The 18,556-nt window shown below is 38.8% G+C and overlaps 1 protein-coding gene across 2 annotated transcripts in view; it reads left to right on the top strand.

The window, feature by feature from the left end:
* LOC149806987 (uncharacterized) overlaps positions 1-18,556 on the top strand; it is a 100,587-nt gene that overhangs the window by 28,013 nt on the left and 54,018 nt on the right. For both annotated transcript variants that reach the window (XM_089960413.1, XM_089960407.1), the window contains exon 5: positions 9,701-13,633. In XM_089960413.1, coding sequence (XP_089816539.1) covers positions 9,701-13,633 — 3,933 coding nt within the window. The remainder of the gene's footprint in view (positions 1-9,700; positions 13,634-18,556) is intronic.

Below are 18,556 nucleotides of genomic sequence, written 5' to 3'. Positions count from 1 at the left end.
GATTTACGACGTAGCAAAATCAACCAGTGGGAACTAACCGTAAAAGAGCGTGGAGCAACCATCAGCGACATAGCGAGATTAGAAACATCGCTGAGATTTCCAATAACCGTTACAACGATAACCGGTGAAGTATTATACGAATCGAAGTATAAATCGAAGGGAGCCCCAATCAAAATTATTGATCATAACGAACACGCATGGACGCCCGTGATCACAATATTTCCACGGGATAGAACAGTAAAGTATATACCCGAAGAATTCCTGGGAGAACAATTCTCCAAGGACGGTTTTCTCGCGGAGAGGAAACTATTTGATGCTATTGCCTACTTGTGTAAAAACGACCCTGTATCAATGTGGTTACTTCGCAGCGCTGAAAACGATGCGGATACCTTTGATCAGTTTGTAAGACCAAACGGTGAATTATATCGCACTGAAGCATTTCACAACAGGATGAAAAAAACCGCCATAGAATTTGAGGAGCATGATGAACAACTGCTAACAAATTGTTTTACGATTCCATCGGTTGTAGCTCATGTTGCAGCAAGGAAAAATGCGTGGAGACCAACGCGCAGAGAATTTCTACCGGATGTACAATCCAGTTGTTTGGAATACTATCACGGTGGACTATGGAACACTGAATACAACCGCGACGCTATGATCTCGGTTGATATGGTTGCCTGTTATCCAGCGAGTTTTCTCGGGTATGGATCCGCCGCTGAGTACTTTAGACGATTTGGACACCCCAGTCATGAAATGATTCGTGTTGCTATTAATGGACCACTGCCTGATTTTGATTTAACCGGATTCGCTCGCATAGTATCATTTGAATTCGCGGCAGGACTCCATCGCTGTTGCTATATTTGGATCGGTAGACACATGGCTGAAAAGAGATGGCTGCCAATAGCGCTGCTACGGTATATGATTGATTGTAGCATGCTAGTTTCGTTGATTGTCAGTGACGCGATTATATCATACCGGGCACAGACTGAAGTCTGGTTACCAGAACCGGAGCGTCTAGATAGCATAATTGACGAGTCCAGAAAAAACATTGATGCCGACGAGGAATATATCATCGAATGGTCCAGGAGGATATTTAACCAACGAAACCGCGAGGCAAAAGATCTCGGTAGAAGAATAATTGGTAAGTTCACACAAGGTGGAAAAAACCACGACTACAAACGATATTGCTCACGGCTGATTATAGATGACGCAGAATATGATTTCGTAATCAAGGACACAGTGGCAAAAAATAGATACGTGAACTGCAAAACAGCTTTCTTGTCCAATGGAACAAAGTTGGGTACAGTTGTTACCTACAGCGATGGAGACAGCCCGGCGTATCCACATTTGAGGGCGTCTATGCTGGGATATGCCGCTATCAATTTATTCTCGATGATAAATAGATTCCCCGATACCGCGGTTAGAGTAGCCGTTGATTCATTTTATATAGACGTAGCGTATAAGGAAAACGTAGCCGAGTTTACTAGTCCGGACGAGAGTTGGGGTACATGGAGAATTAAAAATGAAATACGACGCGATTATTCCCCGTCAGCAGATGTCACCGTTGAGAACAACTACTTACGCGGTGATAAATTGTCAGAATGGTCTAATGCACCATCGTGTTCTGATCCAATTTGTAGACACAAGACGGTTTATTTAAGCGGCTGTGGCGGGTCAGGAAAGACGACTCGGGCAATTGAATTATTTCGAACGCGGGCAAGTATAATCGTGCTTACACCGACTCATAGACTAGCGCGAGAGATAAAACAACGAAATGTTGACGCCGTTACTTATCACAGCTTCTTTCGATACAGCGGCGGTGAGTGGACTCCTGATCGAATGGGTGAAAAATTTATTCCCGACATTATCATCTGGGATGAGATATGTACTGTTTCGTTAGATACTTTACAAATGTTTCTTGAGTGGTTGCTGCGCGCGAATACAGCGGTAATCATGTGTGGGGACCATGGCCAACCACCACCATTTGTCGGCGAGGGTCCACATGATTGGTTAAGGGGTTTTGTGGACTATTATGAAGAAACCGATACTGATTACCGAGCACTTGATGAACAACTGCGCGAGGTTAAGAAATTAATCAGATTACAGCCGGATAGAATTCAATGTGAAATAATTCGCGAGGTGATTCCGGAAACGCCGTTAAATGAATTCTGGGAAACATGGAGACCAAACGATTTGATTGTAGCGAGTAGAAAGATAGTCAGAGACACACTTCAGCGGAAGTTGTTTACGTTGCATAAGGAAAAGTTTCCAACGCGTCCAGTGCCGTTATGTTATAGACCCGCGGACACACGGCGGCAGAACATTGAAGTTGAAATTCCAGGTCGGACAGAAAAACAAATTCTCGTGCTGAATGATATCGTGCTCGTTGATATCAGCGTCGTCGAGGACGCGCTACGTGCTGATAAATCCCCGTGGACGCTAGGATACGCAACAACAATACATTCCTCGCAGGGACTAACCATCACGGACACAATTGTTTGGATAGTTGATAATCGCATCGAATGGTCGAATCTAGTCTATCTTGCAGTGTCCAGAGTACGAAGGATAAATCAGCTTCGAAGAATTGTTATTGACGAAGCCACCGACGAAGCCGGCGACAAAGTCACCATCGATGCAAGCGTCATTGATAGAAAACTCTCGGGTTACCGCCAACAGGATAAAAAAAAACAGCGGCGTTTTGATATTGATGCCGAATTAATAATCTCGCTACGACAACAACAGAATAATCACTGCGCGAGTTGCAATTGTATAATGAGTTGGCGTTATTCGGATAAAGACACTCGCCAATTTACCGTGGATAGGATCGATAACAGTCTCGGTCATGTCAAAAACAATGTGAGGTTGACCTGTCTTGAGTGTAATAGACGCAACGGCGCTAGTTAAGACCACGCGGGGGTAATTGAGTATCGTTAGGTATCACTTGTAGTTGCTCGCGTGTAAATCCGCGCTGAGGAGCAATTGAATCCAGTCTATAGATCGGTGGTCTACCAGTTGATCGTGTTATCGTTGATATGTTATGTGTGGTAACACTCCAAATAGGATCGGTAGCCCTTTTTTTACCGCCTTCAAGCTCTCCTGGTTCATATAGATATCTAACAGTGACATCGCCAAGAATCGGCTTAGAAACGCTATTTATTTTTAATTTTCCGGGTATATACTCGTATTTAATCGCGTCGCTGGGCTTCATGTTGATTACTCGGGTAATCTCGTTATTTAACGCTGCAATTACACCTGGCAACCTTTTAACCCATTCACGAGATCGTTTTTCTTGGATGAATTCCTTCGCGTATTGATATCCAAATAACCGTTCAGCGAGAGTCCGATTGAATCGTTCAACAATTGCCTGATCACGATGTAGCGCAGTATGACCTCGTCGTATCGCGACGCTATGATGTTTCAGCGTTGATAAAACAGCGCCGCGAAATTCACTACCAGGATCAACTTGTAATAGATTTGGCCAGCGCAGAGGACCTCTTCGATAAATCCGCTCAAACGCATCGGCTACTTCAGTTGCTGACTTTGTTTTCAATGGTTCCGCTTGTTTGTATCGACTCGCAACATCAACTACGGTTAGCGCGTATTTGTAACCGTTGTCATGCGGCAGAAATAGTATATCAGCCTGATGAACTTCATTAGGTACGCTGACATCAAAGCGCGAGAAGTTGATTTGTTTAGGCGGTGGTAGATAGATTTGCCATATAGCCTGTTTGGATAACCAATTAGCCGCAGTGGTCTTTGTTACCTTTGCAGCGCTTGCAAGCTTACCAATTGCGGCCTTCCCCTTCCAGTATCCTCTCGGAGAATAATAGATGGAATCCATCGTTTTTCTTGGATGATTGTTATTAATTACCAGCGCCAATCATTAATTTACCTTTCATAGCCGATTTTACCAACCATGAGGCCAATTTTTCTTTGACGGATTTATCAGGAATAGCATTTAATGCGTGAATTAATTTTACATCCGCGATATGACGCTGTTGCAGATCGCTACTTTTGTAAGCAACATCATGAGCATGACACGCCTTATCGATAGCGTTTATTGGATACTCACCGGGTTTGGGCTGATTTTGATCATCGAGTCTAATATCTAATCGTGTTCCGGGGCCACAGTAGTTATATCCTGGGAGGTGTTTTTCTCCTGGATACTTTGCCCACGGTGTTCCGGGGAGTTTTGCCAATTTGGCTGCGATGTCACCTCCTCGCTTTTTTTTAAAACATCTCCGGGTCTAATAGAAATAAATCTAAATTTCTTTGTACCGCATTGTACACACTTACCAGTAAGCGCCGATCTGTTATTTCTTGTCGTAACGGTTGTCATATCATTTGTGCCAGTACGCACTCTACACTTCACACAATATAGATCCATAATTTATGTATAGAGATATGAATATAATTGATTTTTCGGCGACTAAAACAAGAGAACCAGTTAAGCATGTTGCAGCGTTACCAAACTCGATCCGGATGATTATCATCGGACCATCTGGATCCGGCAAGACGCAATTGTTACTCAATTTAATAATGAGATGGATGAAGTGGGATAAGTTGTATTTGGTTGCTCCTAGCGTAGATGATCAACGATGCTACGAGGTGTTGAAAGATTTCAACGAGAATGCATCAGCGATCGCTAAAAAGAATGTTATTGAGTTTATTACGGATATCAATGATGCACCGGGTATTGATGATATTGATGGCGACGTTAACAATCTAGTCGTGTACGATGATGTTATGTTAGACAATCAAAAGAACCCAGCTAGGATATTTTCCAGAGGCAGGCATAAAAACACTGACGTGATATATGTCACTCAACGATACACTCAGATTCCAAAAGTAATCAGAGATAACTGCAATATTCTTGCTGTATTCAACGGCGTTGATACACACACGCTACGAAATATTTGGCAGACATGGTGCGGCGGTGACATGGACTTTAATGTTTTTCGAAACTTTTTTAGTCATGCTCAGTCGACCCCACATGGATTCATAACGATAAATTTACATGATCCTCGGACACGATATCGTATCGGACTTGACCAAATATTCGGTTAGTTGTAAATAATTTTCATTGTAAATAACCACTTAGCAGCAGAGGGGGCGATGACATCGACGCGGTCGTCGATGTGCTTACCGGACGCTGACGACGCTGGGGATTCTACGCGCAGAAGGTGTTAATTAAACCAAATGACGACGCGACGATCCCCCAACGACGTCGTCGTTTTTTTTTTTACCAGGCGCTGACGACACTAGATCGTTGAGTGCAGAAAGTAATAATTAAGCAAAATAACGATTGGACAAAATGTCCGATTCGCCCCCTCTGCTGCTGGGCATACAGTTTCTCTTTAGCAGAAAACGACTTGCGTTTTTGAACTTGCTTTTCCATAACAGTAAAATATTTTTTTATATAAGCAAACAACGTACACAGATAAAGCTCGATAACTAAGTAATGAAGGCCTGCAATGGTTATGAATCACTTTTTATATAAAACAAAATTAAGCTGAACAGATGTACAATTTCATACCCTTTTAATTTACAGATAATAAAGTGGATATTATTTACTTTCAACTGTTTGTTGTTTGATCACACCGCCAAGCACAGCATACATGTTGGCGGCTTTCGTCCTTTGATGTTTATTAAATTGTGCAACTCTTGTATCAACCACAGCTTTGTCTGCTGCTTGGCTGTGATTGCAGTTAAATAAGAAGCCCATGTCGGCTAATGTTTGAGCAACGACTGTATACAGAATTCATGGAAGACAATCACAAAGACGATTTACTGGCTTTACTCATGGATCCGTAATAAGTAACACTTCCGATAATGTTTACTTCGGCTTAACAATTCAAAAACCTAATGAAACCAGTTTTCTCTTCTAGAGTAGAATACGGAGCTTCACCACAACCTGTTCAAATTGATAAATTTCAGAAGCCAAGCGTTGTACACACTATTTCTCGTACGTTATATATATCGTATTATTTTAGAATTCATACACGATCACTTCTCCAAAATCACTTACAGAACCTGGATAAATTGTTAAGTTCCGATCGTTTATTATTAAAAGTCATACGCGAATTCTTCCACCAAATTATAATAAACGTTTTACACACTATTTCTCGTACGTTAAACAAATATTTTCACGGTCCAATAAAAATACATGTAAATGAATTTCAAATTTCAGGAACCATGCCACGATCATATTATTTTAAAAGTCACAACTAATGTCATGCCCAAAATGAAGTTAATTTCTTGTTTTGTTTTTTTTTTACTTTTCTCCAAATTTTTTTTCTCCATGTGTGAATGAATATACGAAATTTCGGGAGCCATGCTACGACCGCGTTATATCCGAATTCGCGTTATGGCGGGGCGCGTTATAGCGGGGTTCCACTGTACATACATTCCTCCCAAATACATTTTACTGTGATAACACAGAACTTGTTTGATCCTGAAATGATTACACAATTTATCTTGGTTGCGAGTAGATACATGTTATTAGAAGTTTAAGGCCATTGCATCATTTTTTCAATATTTTGACATATTTTTGAACCTTTTGACTTGGACATTTCCACCTGTTGTTGTGGGGTTTAATGCCATGTTTCAGCACACAATAGACTATACATGGTGGCCAGTATTATTGGCGGAGGAAGATGTGACTTAATTTTTTTTAAAGCTACATTAAGAGTCCAAATTCACATACACTTAAATTGCACATATATGAATGTGAGAAAATTTTTTGAAATTATAGTTGTTGAAGTCAAATATGGATACAATTATGGATGTTGACTTTTCCAGGTTCCATCTGGATCTGGGTTTCATGTTAGTCTCACTGGAGTTTGTCCGTGTACCAGACTAACTATCTACCTTACTCATGATGTTTATGAAATTGACTTGTGACAATTATGGGAGACTGTTAAGAGGTACAGGGCAGTGCCAATAGCTGTATGGTCCATTCACCCAGTTGCCCATTGAGCCACAACCCACCTTAGATTTAGGTGCCTCCCATGAGTGGATTTTGGCAGGGACATTAGACCTCATTCAGAATTATTATAAAACATTCTCAGTGTAATTCCTAAACACTTGACAATGCTGTGAAGTATTCTGATGTACAATAGTTATTTTCTTCGATACCATTTACAAGTAACTTATTACACCTAGAAATGTTCAAGTTGACTCCTGGAGAGTCATTGGAGGGGTGAACAGTAGAACAGGGAACTTGTTAATAGATATTGGCAAGTGCGTACTAGACATGTGTAATGCAAGCAACTTAAATACTACTTGCTTACCATACATGAATCAAAACAACATATATGTGGACATTGGACATCAGTGTACCAAATATGTAACACCAAAATACTGTATGCACACAAACATTTAACAGCAAACACTGGTTTGTGTTTACTTTCAATCAGTTTCATAGCCTTTTATTATTATATGCTCATTTTTTCTACGTTAACTTTACATTGTCAGAATTGTTCAGTATTTTATGATACTGCACACCTTCATATTGCATTCATGTGCATAAAGGAACTACTTTCTATTGTAAACAAACAATGGACGCAGACGCCAGCACTTTTGATTTGTAAACAAATCATGTACACTCACGTTGTAGTTGCTTTACGTTTTGGTTGAATAAATTTGTTTCTGAATGAAGTAGAGCAGATGTTTCGTGGACTACCACATACCAGCTGCTTTGGCACATTTTGCGTTGACTTTTTTGATACAATGTTTCGGATTTACGCTAGCTATACAGTAGATGCCAGAAAGGGTCCTTACAAATAACATACAAGTGACAAGGTATAAACTGTCTTCTTTAGCTGGTAATAAGAATGGCAAAAACATATACTTACAGTTTTACATCCTGAATTTCCTCAAAATGTACTTTTTTAGTTCTGCATATCCGAATTACATTAGCCATGTCATAGGTTCTCAATCTTGATTGCACATTTCAAAATTGTACTGTAATTTCGAATTTAAGTGCAATTACATCCTCCTTACTACACTATTAGCATTAAATTCCATAGTGTCTTTTTGATAATTGCAATTGAAAGACTTCATACTTTACCCACATGATTTCAAACATTCATTGACAGAAAAAGAAACACATTTGCATATGTCAACATGCTTCTCCCTTGCTTCTTCAATCCAGTGTATTTCATGTGAAATTGTCAGATATAAATCCAGACCATAATCATGAAATTTTGTAGAAAGCAAAAAAGTACCAAAATCTATTCATTCCAGATCAAATGGAAAAGTTGTTGCAATGAACATTCATTCACAATATGACTCCAAATTTCAATTTTAACTAGATACGCCAATTTCTTTCGAAAATTATGTCGAGCACGTGACTAAGTTCAAATTTATCTGGGCTTAGTTATGTATGCAGTAATAATGTTGTGTAATGATGAATCTGCGGTTGTGTATTTAGTTTGGAATATGGCAAACATTCAGTTACTTTGTTTCTTGTGTATTTTGGTAATATAATTAAGCATTAGGTAGAATAAGAAAATGAGCATATAATAAAAAGGTTACTGCATTTGTATGGGAAAATATGAACTCGTTTTGTCGGATGGATATGCTGCATTCCCAAGGTCGTGCAGTATTTCCATTCGAAAAACTTGTTCATATTTTTCCATACAAATGCAGTAACGTGTAAATTTTATTCTCTTGAAGTAAAAGATCTGGAAGTTGGTTTTACTTTAATTGTTGTAATGTTGTGCCAGATTTCTGGATTGCTATGATAAATAAACCTGTTGCTCTTGGAAGTTAATAGACAACATACCAGGAATATTTCAACTGTAATATTATTTTCTTGAGAAACCAAACAGGATTGGTTTGTTTAATGAATCCACTTACGAGTAAGGAAGAAAAGATAAGTACATAGAGGAGTTAAAATTTTAATTTGAATATTAAGTACCATGAAAATGAGAAATCCTAGCCAAGTAGTACAGCGCTGAATCGTTTTTAGAATCTGCTCAGCAATAATGCACCAAATGTGACATGAAGCATCCTTGCATACAAGCCTCTCAATTGATGCTATCTGTTATCAAATATTGACGAAGGTACAAACCAGGAAGATCCCTGAAACCGCTGTGTTCATAATGAATGTTAATTGAATAAATTTTGAGTGTTGGCTTCCTAATTACTCCAAATAACTGTTCTGGAGTTATCTGCCAGATTAGCATTTTTGGGCCCAGTTTGCCCTCATGTTTAAGTAATCAAAACTATTACACTTGGTTGTTTTGCCACCATTGCCACAAAACAAATATAATGGAACCATCTTTAAGCAGCCATATATGGGACAGCACCATTTGAGCTGAATAAAGGCACTTGTCTAAAGATGAAAGGTAAAATGTACTGAACCACATCATAATTCTGTGACTATATTTATGTACATTAAGTAAATAAGGCATACAAGATAAATTTGTCAAATATGGACTTTCAACTGAACGTATAGTATCTTGTGTAACACTTTTTTAATGAAAAATGTAACTTGACTGTTGCTGCTAAATTAATTGAAAATGTTGGACTTTTAAAAATTCTGTGATTTACATTGGGAAACATGTGGGATACAAACTAGATTTTAAATGAAGTGAGAGCTATGCTTGTTTTTTTAGGCGATTAACAATTAAAGGTGATATGAATCATTTTGCAAACCATGTGATACTGTTAAAATTGTTTTGTTTTGTTGAAGATGTGAGTGCCAGTCAGGGATTCTGGTCCCCAGAGCACATTGCCCAGTTCGAAGATCTGGTATTGGAACAGTCCTTCCAGGCAACCTTTAGATCTCGTGTTGTAGCCAGAGACCAACCATACATAGTTAACCTTGTCAACAAGAAGGGTGAAGAGATAAACAGGATATTCGGCAGAAGCACAGACTCGCTTTGTGTGGATGTGGCGTCTTCTTCAAAACGAACGTTTAGCACAGATAATGATACAATCCAAGTCAGTGTCCAGTCAGATGGTTTGGAAGATGTTAGCAGTTCAAATAATTTTGGATCTGGAGGAAGATCATATGGGGATTCTAGATTTGGCAGTGGCAAAGACAGAGGAGGTAGGAGCAATCGTTTTAATAAAGGAGGGGACCGAGATAGCTTTGTTAAAGGAGGCTTTGGTCAAGATAGTGGTAGAGGCAGTAGGGGCGGATTTGGGCAAAATAGAAATGAAGATGAAGGTGATGGCTTTGGGAAGAGTGGCAGATTTAACCAAGATCTCAAAGAAGGGCATTTTAAAAGAAGACATGATGGAGATGAAAAGAGGGGATTTGGAGGAACTGCATTGAGCAAAGATAGTAATCAGTCCAGGATGGGAGATACATGGTCTGTTTCAAATGATGGCCATGGTAGAGACAGAAGTGGATTCACAAAAGTTGGTGCAGGACACAAGGGTGGCTCTGATGATTCATCTAGTGATAGTGGCTTTGGATCTGGTAGACGACAGTTTGGACAAAAATCAGATGGAGACTCAGGTGGAAGAGGATTTGGAAACAAAGTTCGACATTCACGTGATGGTGATTCTAGACGTGGATTCAGGAATGATAGATTTGGTGGTCAGTCTGATGATGGAGAGTCAAACAATGGAGATGGTGGTGAATTCAGGAGAGGTGTTTTTGGTGGTGAGAAAAATGGTAGCTTTGGAGGAGAAAGAAGTAGTTTTAGAGGGGATAAAAGAGGTGGTCACTTCAGTCGAGGCGGTAATGGAGACAATCGAGAATCTGGTAGAGGCTTTGGTGGGAATCGAGGTGGAGGAAGGAGAGGATTTAGTGACAGGTCTGAGGGAGGATTTGGTGGAAAGTCTGGTGGAGGATTTGATGGAAAATCGGGTGGAGGATTTGGTGGAAAGTTGGGTGGAGGATTTGGAAGTGCCAGCAAAGTAGAGGGAGGATTTGGTGCTGCTAGCTCTGGAGGAGATGACTGGGATAGTGAAGTCACAGAGTCTAAATCACAGCCTCAAGGCTTTGGAATACAAGCAGGTGGAGCTGTTATATCTAGAGGATCTGGTTCTCAGACCTCAAAAGAGGAGAGCTGGAAAGGAGGTGGAAATACCACCATGTGTGGCTTGAAAATAACCCCACCCAAGCAGCGATTTAGAGGTGTCAGCATTAAAGAGGAGGAGGCTTATGTTAATTATAAGTTGAAGCTAATGGAGACTGCAGATGTATATGTTGTCTACACAGACAATCCAAGCAAGTTTTGGTGCCAGGTTGTGAAGAACTCTACAGATTTGCAAAATCTGATGGATGAAATCAATGAGGAATATGAGAAAGAAAATTTGTTAGAGGAGCTTCAATTGAAGGAGCCCGAACCAGGAATGCCATGTGCAGCAAAATTTTCAGATGATAACATGTGGTACAGAGGAGAAATAAAGAAATGTAGTACCAGTGGAGAAGAGGTTCATTTTGTGGACTATGGAAACACAGAGACTGTTTGTCTGACCAATATAAGGAAACTGAAACCAAAATTTTTGCATCTTCCTACACAAGGTTTGAAATGTGTCCTGGATAAGGTGTCTCCCAGCGGAGGCCATTGGACAGATAAAGCCATAGAGGAATTTGAAAATTTGACCGCTGATAAAAAGCTTTTCTTGAAGGTCCTAAATACTTCTGCAGATTCAGCACACATGGTTATGCTGGAAAACCAGGAAGAAAACATTGACATAACTCAGGCTCTAATTGAGAAAGGATATTGCACACTACCAACAGACACTGCTGCAAAGAAGAAAATAAGCTCTCCATATCCTAGTCTTAATCTGCCTTTGGGAACCACTACCGATGTCTATGTGTCTTGGATAGAAAATCCTCACAGATTTTGGTGCCAGCCAGTTAGTGAAGAGAATACATTTGATAAAGTAGCTGAAACTCTGCAAGAACAGTACAATTCAGGAATTGGAGCCAATTTAACTGTTCAGTCAGCAGTTCCAGGTATGGCTGTTGTCTCCTTATTCTCTGAAGATGGGGCTTGGTACAGAGCAGTGGTAGAAGCAGTGGCAGGGGATAGTGTACAGGTCCAATTTGTTGACTATGGAAATACTGACACTGTCAAGTTGGAATCCTTAAGAATGATTACAGAAGACCTCCTTGAAATTCATTCTCTGGCAGCAGTGTGCAAGCTAACAGGTCTTCGGCCTCTACAGTCTGGATGGACTGTGGATGCAAAGGACATTATGAAACAACTGGTGGACGATAAGACAGTGTCATGTAAAGTCCTGGATAAAGAGGAGGATTGCCTGTTAGTAGAGCTGATGGTGGAGGGTACTAATATGGGGGAAGAACTGATAAGGGCAGCAGTGGTGCGGGCAGACAAAGAGCCATCTTCTGTGGTTGGGTCTGCAGTGTTAAAATCGGAAGTGATATATACCAGACAGGGAATGAAGAGATACCCAGCTAATTCATCACTGGATGTTGGTCCCTCATATTCAGGGTATGTTGCATATGTAGAGTCTATATCAAGTTTTTGGTGTCAGCTTCTCTCCGGCTCGGATGAACTTGATGCTTTGATGCAGAAGCTGGAATCCTGTCATAACAGCATGAATCAGCCTTTGGATAAACTGGAAGTTGGTTCAGCATGTGTGGCAAAGTACAGTGAGGATCAGGCTTGGTACAGAGGAAGGGTGGATAAAGTTGATAGTGATGGGGTGACGGTTTTCTTTGTGGACTATGGCAATAAAGAAGTGATATCCCCATCAGATGTGTGTACAATATGGGATGAATTCCTAACACTTCCAACTCAAGCAATTCACTGTAGTCTGCAGTTGCCCAATGTCCAGTGTAACCCTGAGATGTCAAAAAAACTTGAAGAGCTAGTGATGGATCAGGTGCTGACTATCAGATCTGTAAAAGTAAATAATGATGCTTATGAAGTTGTTTTGACTCTTCAAGATGGTACATGTGTAAATGACATTTTCAGCAATACTGCTGAGAAAGAAGTGTTCACACACTTGGCGTCAAAAGATGCAATGATCAGCTATCCCAAAGTTACATATCCAACAGACAAGAATATCAAAGTTTACCTCAGTTACATGGAATCTCCATCCAAATTCTTTGTCCATTTGGCTACTCAGGAAGATGAACTAAATGAGTTAATGGGGAAATTGAAGGACACATATTCTGAAGAGAAGCAAAGTCTTTCACGAGGAATGCCAGGTTTGGCATGCACTGCCAAGTTTTCAGATGATGGTGAATGGTACAGAGCTGAAGTTTTAGAATTGCATGACACTACTTTGAGACTCAGGTTTGTAGACTATGGAAACTGTGAGGAGACCAGCTTGGATCTTGTTAAAATCTTGGCATCAGAATTTGTTGATATTCAGCCTCTTGCTTTTCAGTGCTGCCTCCAAGAGGTCGATCCCATAGGAGAAGAATGGAGCAGTGAATCTATTACTGAATTTGAAGCACTAATGTTAGACAAAGAATTGACCTGTAATTTTAACTCTTTGGGTCAAGTCCAGTTGCAGAGTGAAGATGGGGACATTGGAGAGATGTTGGTAAATTCAGGCCATGCCAAATGGAGGATATCCAGTAATGTATGTGCACTGGATAAAACAGCAACTTCTGAATCAAGTAAAGAAAATTTTCAGCTTGTCAGGGAGGAAGAGCAAGCTTTAAATGAAGAGCATTTGCAAGAAGCAGGTAAATTTCTTCTCTTTCAACCGCACTTCCCTTTAATTTTACCTCACATCAAATAACATGCACATACCATTTCATCCTAAGTCATGGGATGGCATAATTTACTCACCCATGTTTTACAACAGTGGATTGTCAGATCTTTGAAGACTTGTAGTTAGTTAACTATTTTAATCTGTGAAAGTTATCCTTCATATGAAATGAAAGAATTATATATTTTCAACAATATCTATTTACAAATTAGTTTGTATGTATTTTTTTCTGACATTTCTTCCTTAAATAGGTAAAATCCATTATCTTACAAATCCAGCCTTCACAAGATATGTAAAAAGATGTTAATCTCATCTTTTGACTTGTTAACGATGAAAGAGTTAAAACATTGGCTTATCAAAACACGTTGATAAGAGTGGTCTCCCCCATGTCCATCTGTGGAGTCCAGACCAATGTCCTTTACCAACGGAATGGGTACCATTACCAGCCCTTCCTGCATAACCTGCATCAGCTATAGTGGATATTCAGTACAACCAGAACTGGATTCAGTGCAGAAGCCTCCTACTATATCCAGTACCAAACTTATAAAGGCACCATGGACTGACATCTCTGGTCTGACCTTATCATGACCCAGAACTGATTACAGTCTTTTCCCATTCCCTAACACTTGGTACTTGCATCAGACATTTGATGACACTAAACTTGAATGCTTGGAGATTACATCCCAGCATGGACATATTCTGAATTTTGTTCATTGTTCCAAACCTGATCAGAGATATCAAAATTTTGGGAAATTTTTACCAGGTACCTGTCTGTCCAAATGATCAGGAAATTGCGTTAAATGTGAACCTGAACTGCTTTGCTGTAGGTTCATATATACCAACCCCCAAGAGGTATAAACATAATTTATTACTAATATAAGTGGCAGAAAGCATAATCTGAGTGTAAAAGAGCAATCTATATATTACATGGCATAATTACAGAAAACTGCATGAAAAACACATTTTTTTAATTTACATTTATTTTTGCTACTTACCTGGATTTGCAGTTAAATTTTTTGAAACAAATCAGCTAAATCCATGTGGATTAATACTTAACCCTTTCATCACTAGGTAACTTTGGGAGCATAGAGTCCTCAACACTAAGTAACTTTGGAGTTGTAAAACAAAATGACTTGTAGATTTTGAAATAACATAATTTTGCCAATTTCAAAGATATCTGGCTGGATTAGGTGTCAGAATCAAGGTTAAAACTCAAATTTTATGACTAATTGACTAAAATGTGCATATCTGTTACAACTGTTAAAATACAGGTGCAAACAGGTAACACAACAGGTTAAATACAAGTAATTATCTACTTATCCCTTAGAAAACTTAGCAAGTTCCCAAAATTTGTTCAATTGACCCTAGATGTACTCATGAAAAATTCCAGTAGCAACATCCCTGGCAAATTTCATGGTGTCCGTAATAATTGAAATTCCATAAAATGCCTTGATTTCATCCAAGATGAGATCTGTCCACACACCTGTATTGCCTCTGGCACATTTGATCATCACATTCATATTCGTCAGACGGACAATGTTTCCAAAAACTTCATCTGAATAGAATATTTGAAAATATTCCAAAGCTTTCCTGGAGCCATCTAACACTCAGGTGTGTCCAACTCTCTCAGAAAACTGAAACAAATCTTTGGGTTTTCCAACTTCGACCAAACAAAAACACATGGAGCGTACACTTTCTCTGGTTCAAAACCTTCAAAGTCCTCTTCATCGTCATCACTGTCACCCACAAGCGCATTCCATTGCCTCTCCAGCCACCTTCTCTCATTTTCATCAACTTTTCTAGGTCGAAATCCTCTGATAATTCTAAATCTGACACTTCATTCTCATCTGATCTTTCTTCGAACTCCGCCATTTTGGATACAAATTTCACCATTCGGAAGAGTCGTTAAAAGTGCCTACTTTGTTCGATATTTCTAGTTGTATATAAGCTAAACTCACGAGATAATCCAAATATAATATCAACATTACAAGTAGGAAGTTATTAGAGGTACCCCAAAATTTGTATAGACTGGTACTATATTGTTAGAGAAGAACACTGCCCCAGACCAGTAAAGCGGTTCATAGTTTTTGGGGACTTACTTCCCCTGGACTGGTAAACCAGTCCATGGCACTGAAAGGGCTGATAAAACAATATAGACATAAAGGAAATGGATAAATTATTTATACATAACACTCACTTTAACTAGTCTGCATGACTACAGTAACTTGTGCGAATAGGCGTAAAGTCCACAAATGATGACTGTTGTACTATCCTTGACCTGCTAAGGTATGTCCCTTAAGGATGCAACATGTTTTTAAGTTTAACAAGATCCTTGTGTAACATTTTTTCAGTCATATAAGATCCAACAGTCACATCAATACAGCCCATTTTTTTATGATATCTAACACCATTTATTTTCGGTTTAGACAGGTCCGCTACATATGTAGTATCAAAATAGGATGAATTTATGACAAGTAGTTTCACCTTCAAGAATCCTGTCCATTTTCTTAGAACTGTTTCAAGTAAAATAATGCAAAATATACCAATTTACACACATGGTCAGTTTTTTTTTATTTTTTTTTCTTTTCTTTACTGTTATTAAATCAAACAAAGATTTCTCTTGTAATTAAATATTTCATTGAAAAGTTTCATTTTGTATAGTTGTCAATTTTGTTCAGCTTTTCCAAACATGGTATAAAAGGTGCATGTTACAGTAACCAAGTTTTTTTGGTGCCTTTGCCAAGACAAAAATATTTGTTGGTGTTTCCCACCAGTAATAAAAAAAGGAGTCCAGTAAACAAACATGTTAACAGCAGCCCTGACTTGAACAGCTAATACTCACTTCAGGGTCACAAACTTGAGGCAGAAATGGCATTGGTTAAACCAGACATTTACATTGTACTTTCTTTTATTTGAATTCTAGTATGTATTTTTTTTTTTTTAAATCATAGAATATTTCTTAATCATACTGTGACTGTTAACGAAAGTTACTGACCTAGTTAATGTCAATAGGATCTCAAAACAAGCGTGTTTAAATCATGAGAAAAATGGAGAACCATGGGCAGGTACATTTTTTTTTACAGGTACCTGGTTCATTTTATTAACAGAATTATTACTATTGAGCGGGTACCCACATACCTGGGTACTCCTAAGCATCTTTAAACCTGATGCACCTGTAAAATAGCAGGAGGATTCTTTGTTTTCCCACGCCTGATTTTGAATATTTATAATCACAAACCACACCTTTGTCTGATAATATTCTGTAAAGACTCAACTTAGGTTTTCTGCCTTCTGTCTGCTTCGTCCTGCTGTATAAGCTTGCCTATGTTTACATTGGGAGAAAAGCACTTCAGCACCAAAAATTATAGACTGGACTGTGTTGGTAGAGAATGTATTGTTTCTTAATGTTGAAAAAATATAAATAACAAGAAACCAATGGTGGCAGAAATGAAGTGACAAGAAGGATGCAGATAATTCATGGGGAAAGCTAATGTTTATAGTTATTTTGTGGCCAAAATTGTTGAAGGAATTCACATAAGACCAAAATGCTTCTATGTGATAAGTGTTTAAACTGTAAATCCACTTTATTATTGCACAAATACTTTCATGACCAGTCTATATTTTTATATCTTTGCTATATTGGACTTGTAAATGTGTAATTAATGTTGTATGTTAAAGGGTTTAGTATTTCATTTGATTGATAATCTGCTGGTAAAACCGGCAACATCCATAATTCAGTCCTTTTGATGCAAAAGTAGGGTTTGTAAATAAACTCATGCATGCCATATGTGCCACATTATGCATTTTCAAATACATCAGTGGAAGCTGATAAATATAAAAATGAATTCCTTTTACATTTTAATTCATATTTTTTTTAGATAATTATGTGGCAGTTAAATTTTTTTAATGTTGCATCTGCTACATAACAATCACCTGTGAAAAAAAGAGCTGAAATTAACCATGTCAGGTCAAGAAACTATCTTTTTACAAGTAAAGTAATAAATCATGTATTGCTACTTTCCCAGTTCTTAGAGAAGTAAGAAATATAAAAAGATTTATTATTTTTGCATGTTGTACAACACTTTATCTTAGAAGGACCTGGACTGGAATTACTAACTCTATACAGATACGTATCTGCTCACAAGACGGTTCAGGTTCAGCTGGGCTTGTGACTGAAATGATGGTGGTTAGAATCTCCCCATCTGACCAGCCTGGATCAGCTAGTGCAGTGTGTTCTTGGTCAAGGCATTTTACTCAAATAGCCCTGTCACTAAATAATCTGCATTGGTGTGTCGGACACTAAACCAAACCAAATCATTAATGATTTCAGATATGTTTTGTTGTCATGGAAGGAAATACATTTTGCAGAACTAGACCTTCTGACCTTTAGGCTGATTTTACCTGCTGTGGTCTCTGATGTGGTTAACAATTCACCCTTTGAAAAAGTCTAGAGCCTTACTAACTTGCCTTTTGTACATGACCCATTTCATAGACACTCTAGTCTCAGCTGCCAGAATTGGTGAAATTCATGCCTTATCAATTGACCCAAACTATCAGCAGCTCTGTCCCACATTGTCAGTTCCTCCCATGACTAGCTCCCATTTCATTGGTGTGAACAGGCTTGTGATAAATCAATCTCTTGTCTTGAAACAGCTCTTTTATTTGGACATTTCTTATAAAGTGTGCCTTCCAGACTCATATTGGTGCATTCAGGTGTAAGCAGTCATTCGGAAGAGATTTCACTTGGTCTTTACACTCAGAGAAGGAAGGGATAATGTCCACTCTTGAGCTTTGTCCAGTATCCATTGGGTTTGCAAAGGACTAACGGACCAGCCAAGTTTCTTATGCATATTTACAGATGAGTTTGCATTTAACATCAGGATAACATTTGAGTAAT

The sequence above is a fragment of the Sinohyriopsis cumingii genome, chromosome 1, assembly GCF_028554795.1.
Source record: "Sinohyriopsis cumingii isolate HCF-2022 chromosome 1, ASM2855479v2, whole genome shotgun sequence".
NCBI lineage: Eukaryota > Metazoa > Mollusca > Bivalvia > Unionida > Unionidae > Sinohyriopsis > Sinohyriopsis cumingii.
This window is presented reverse-complemented; position numbering and strand designations above follow the sequence as displayed.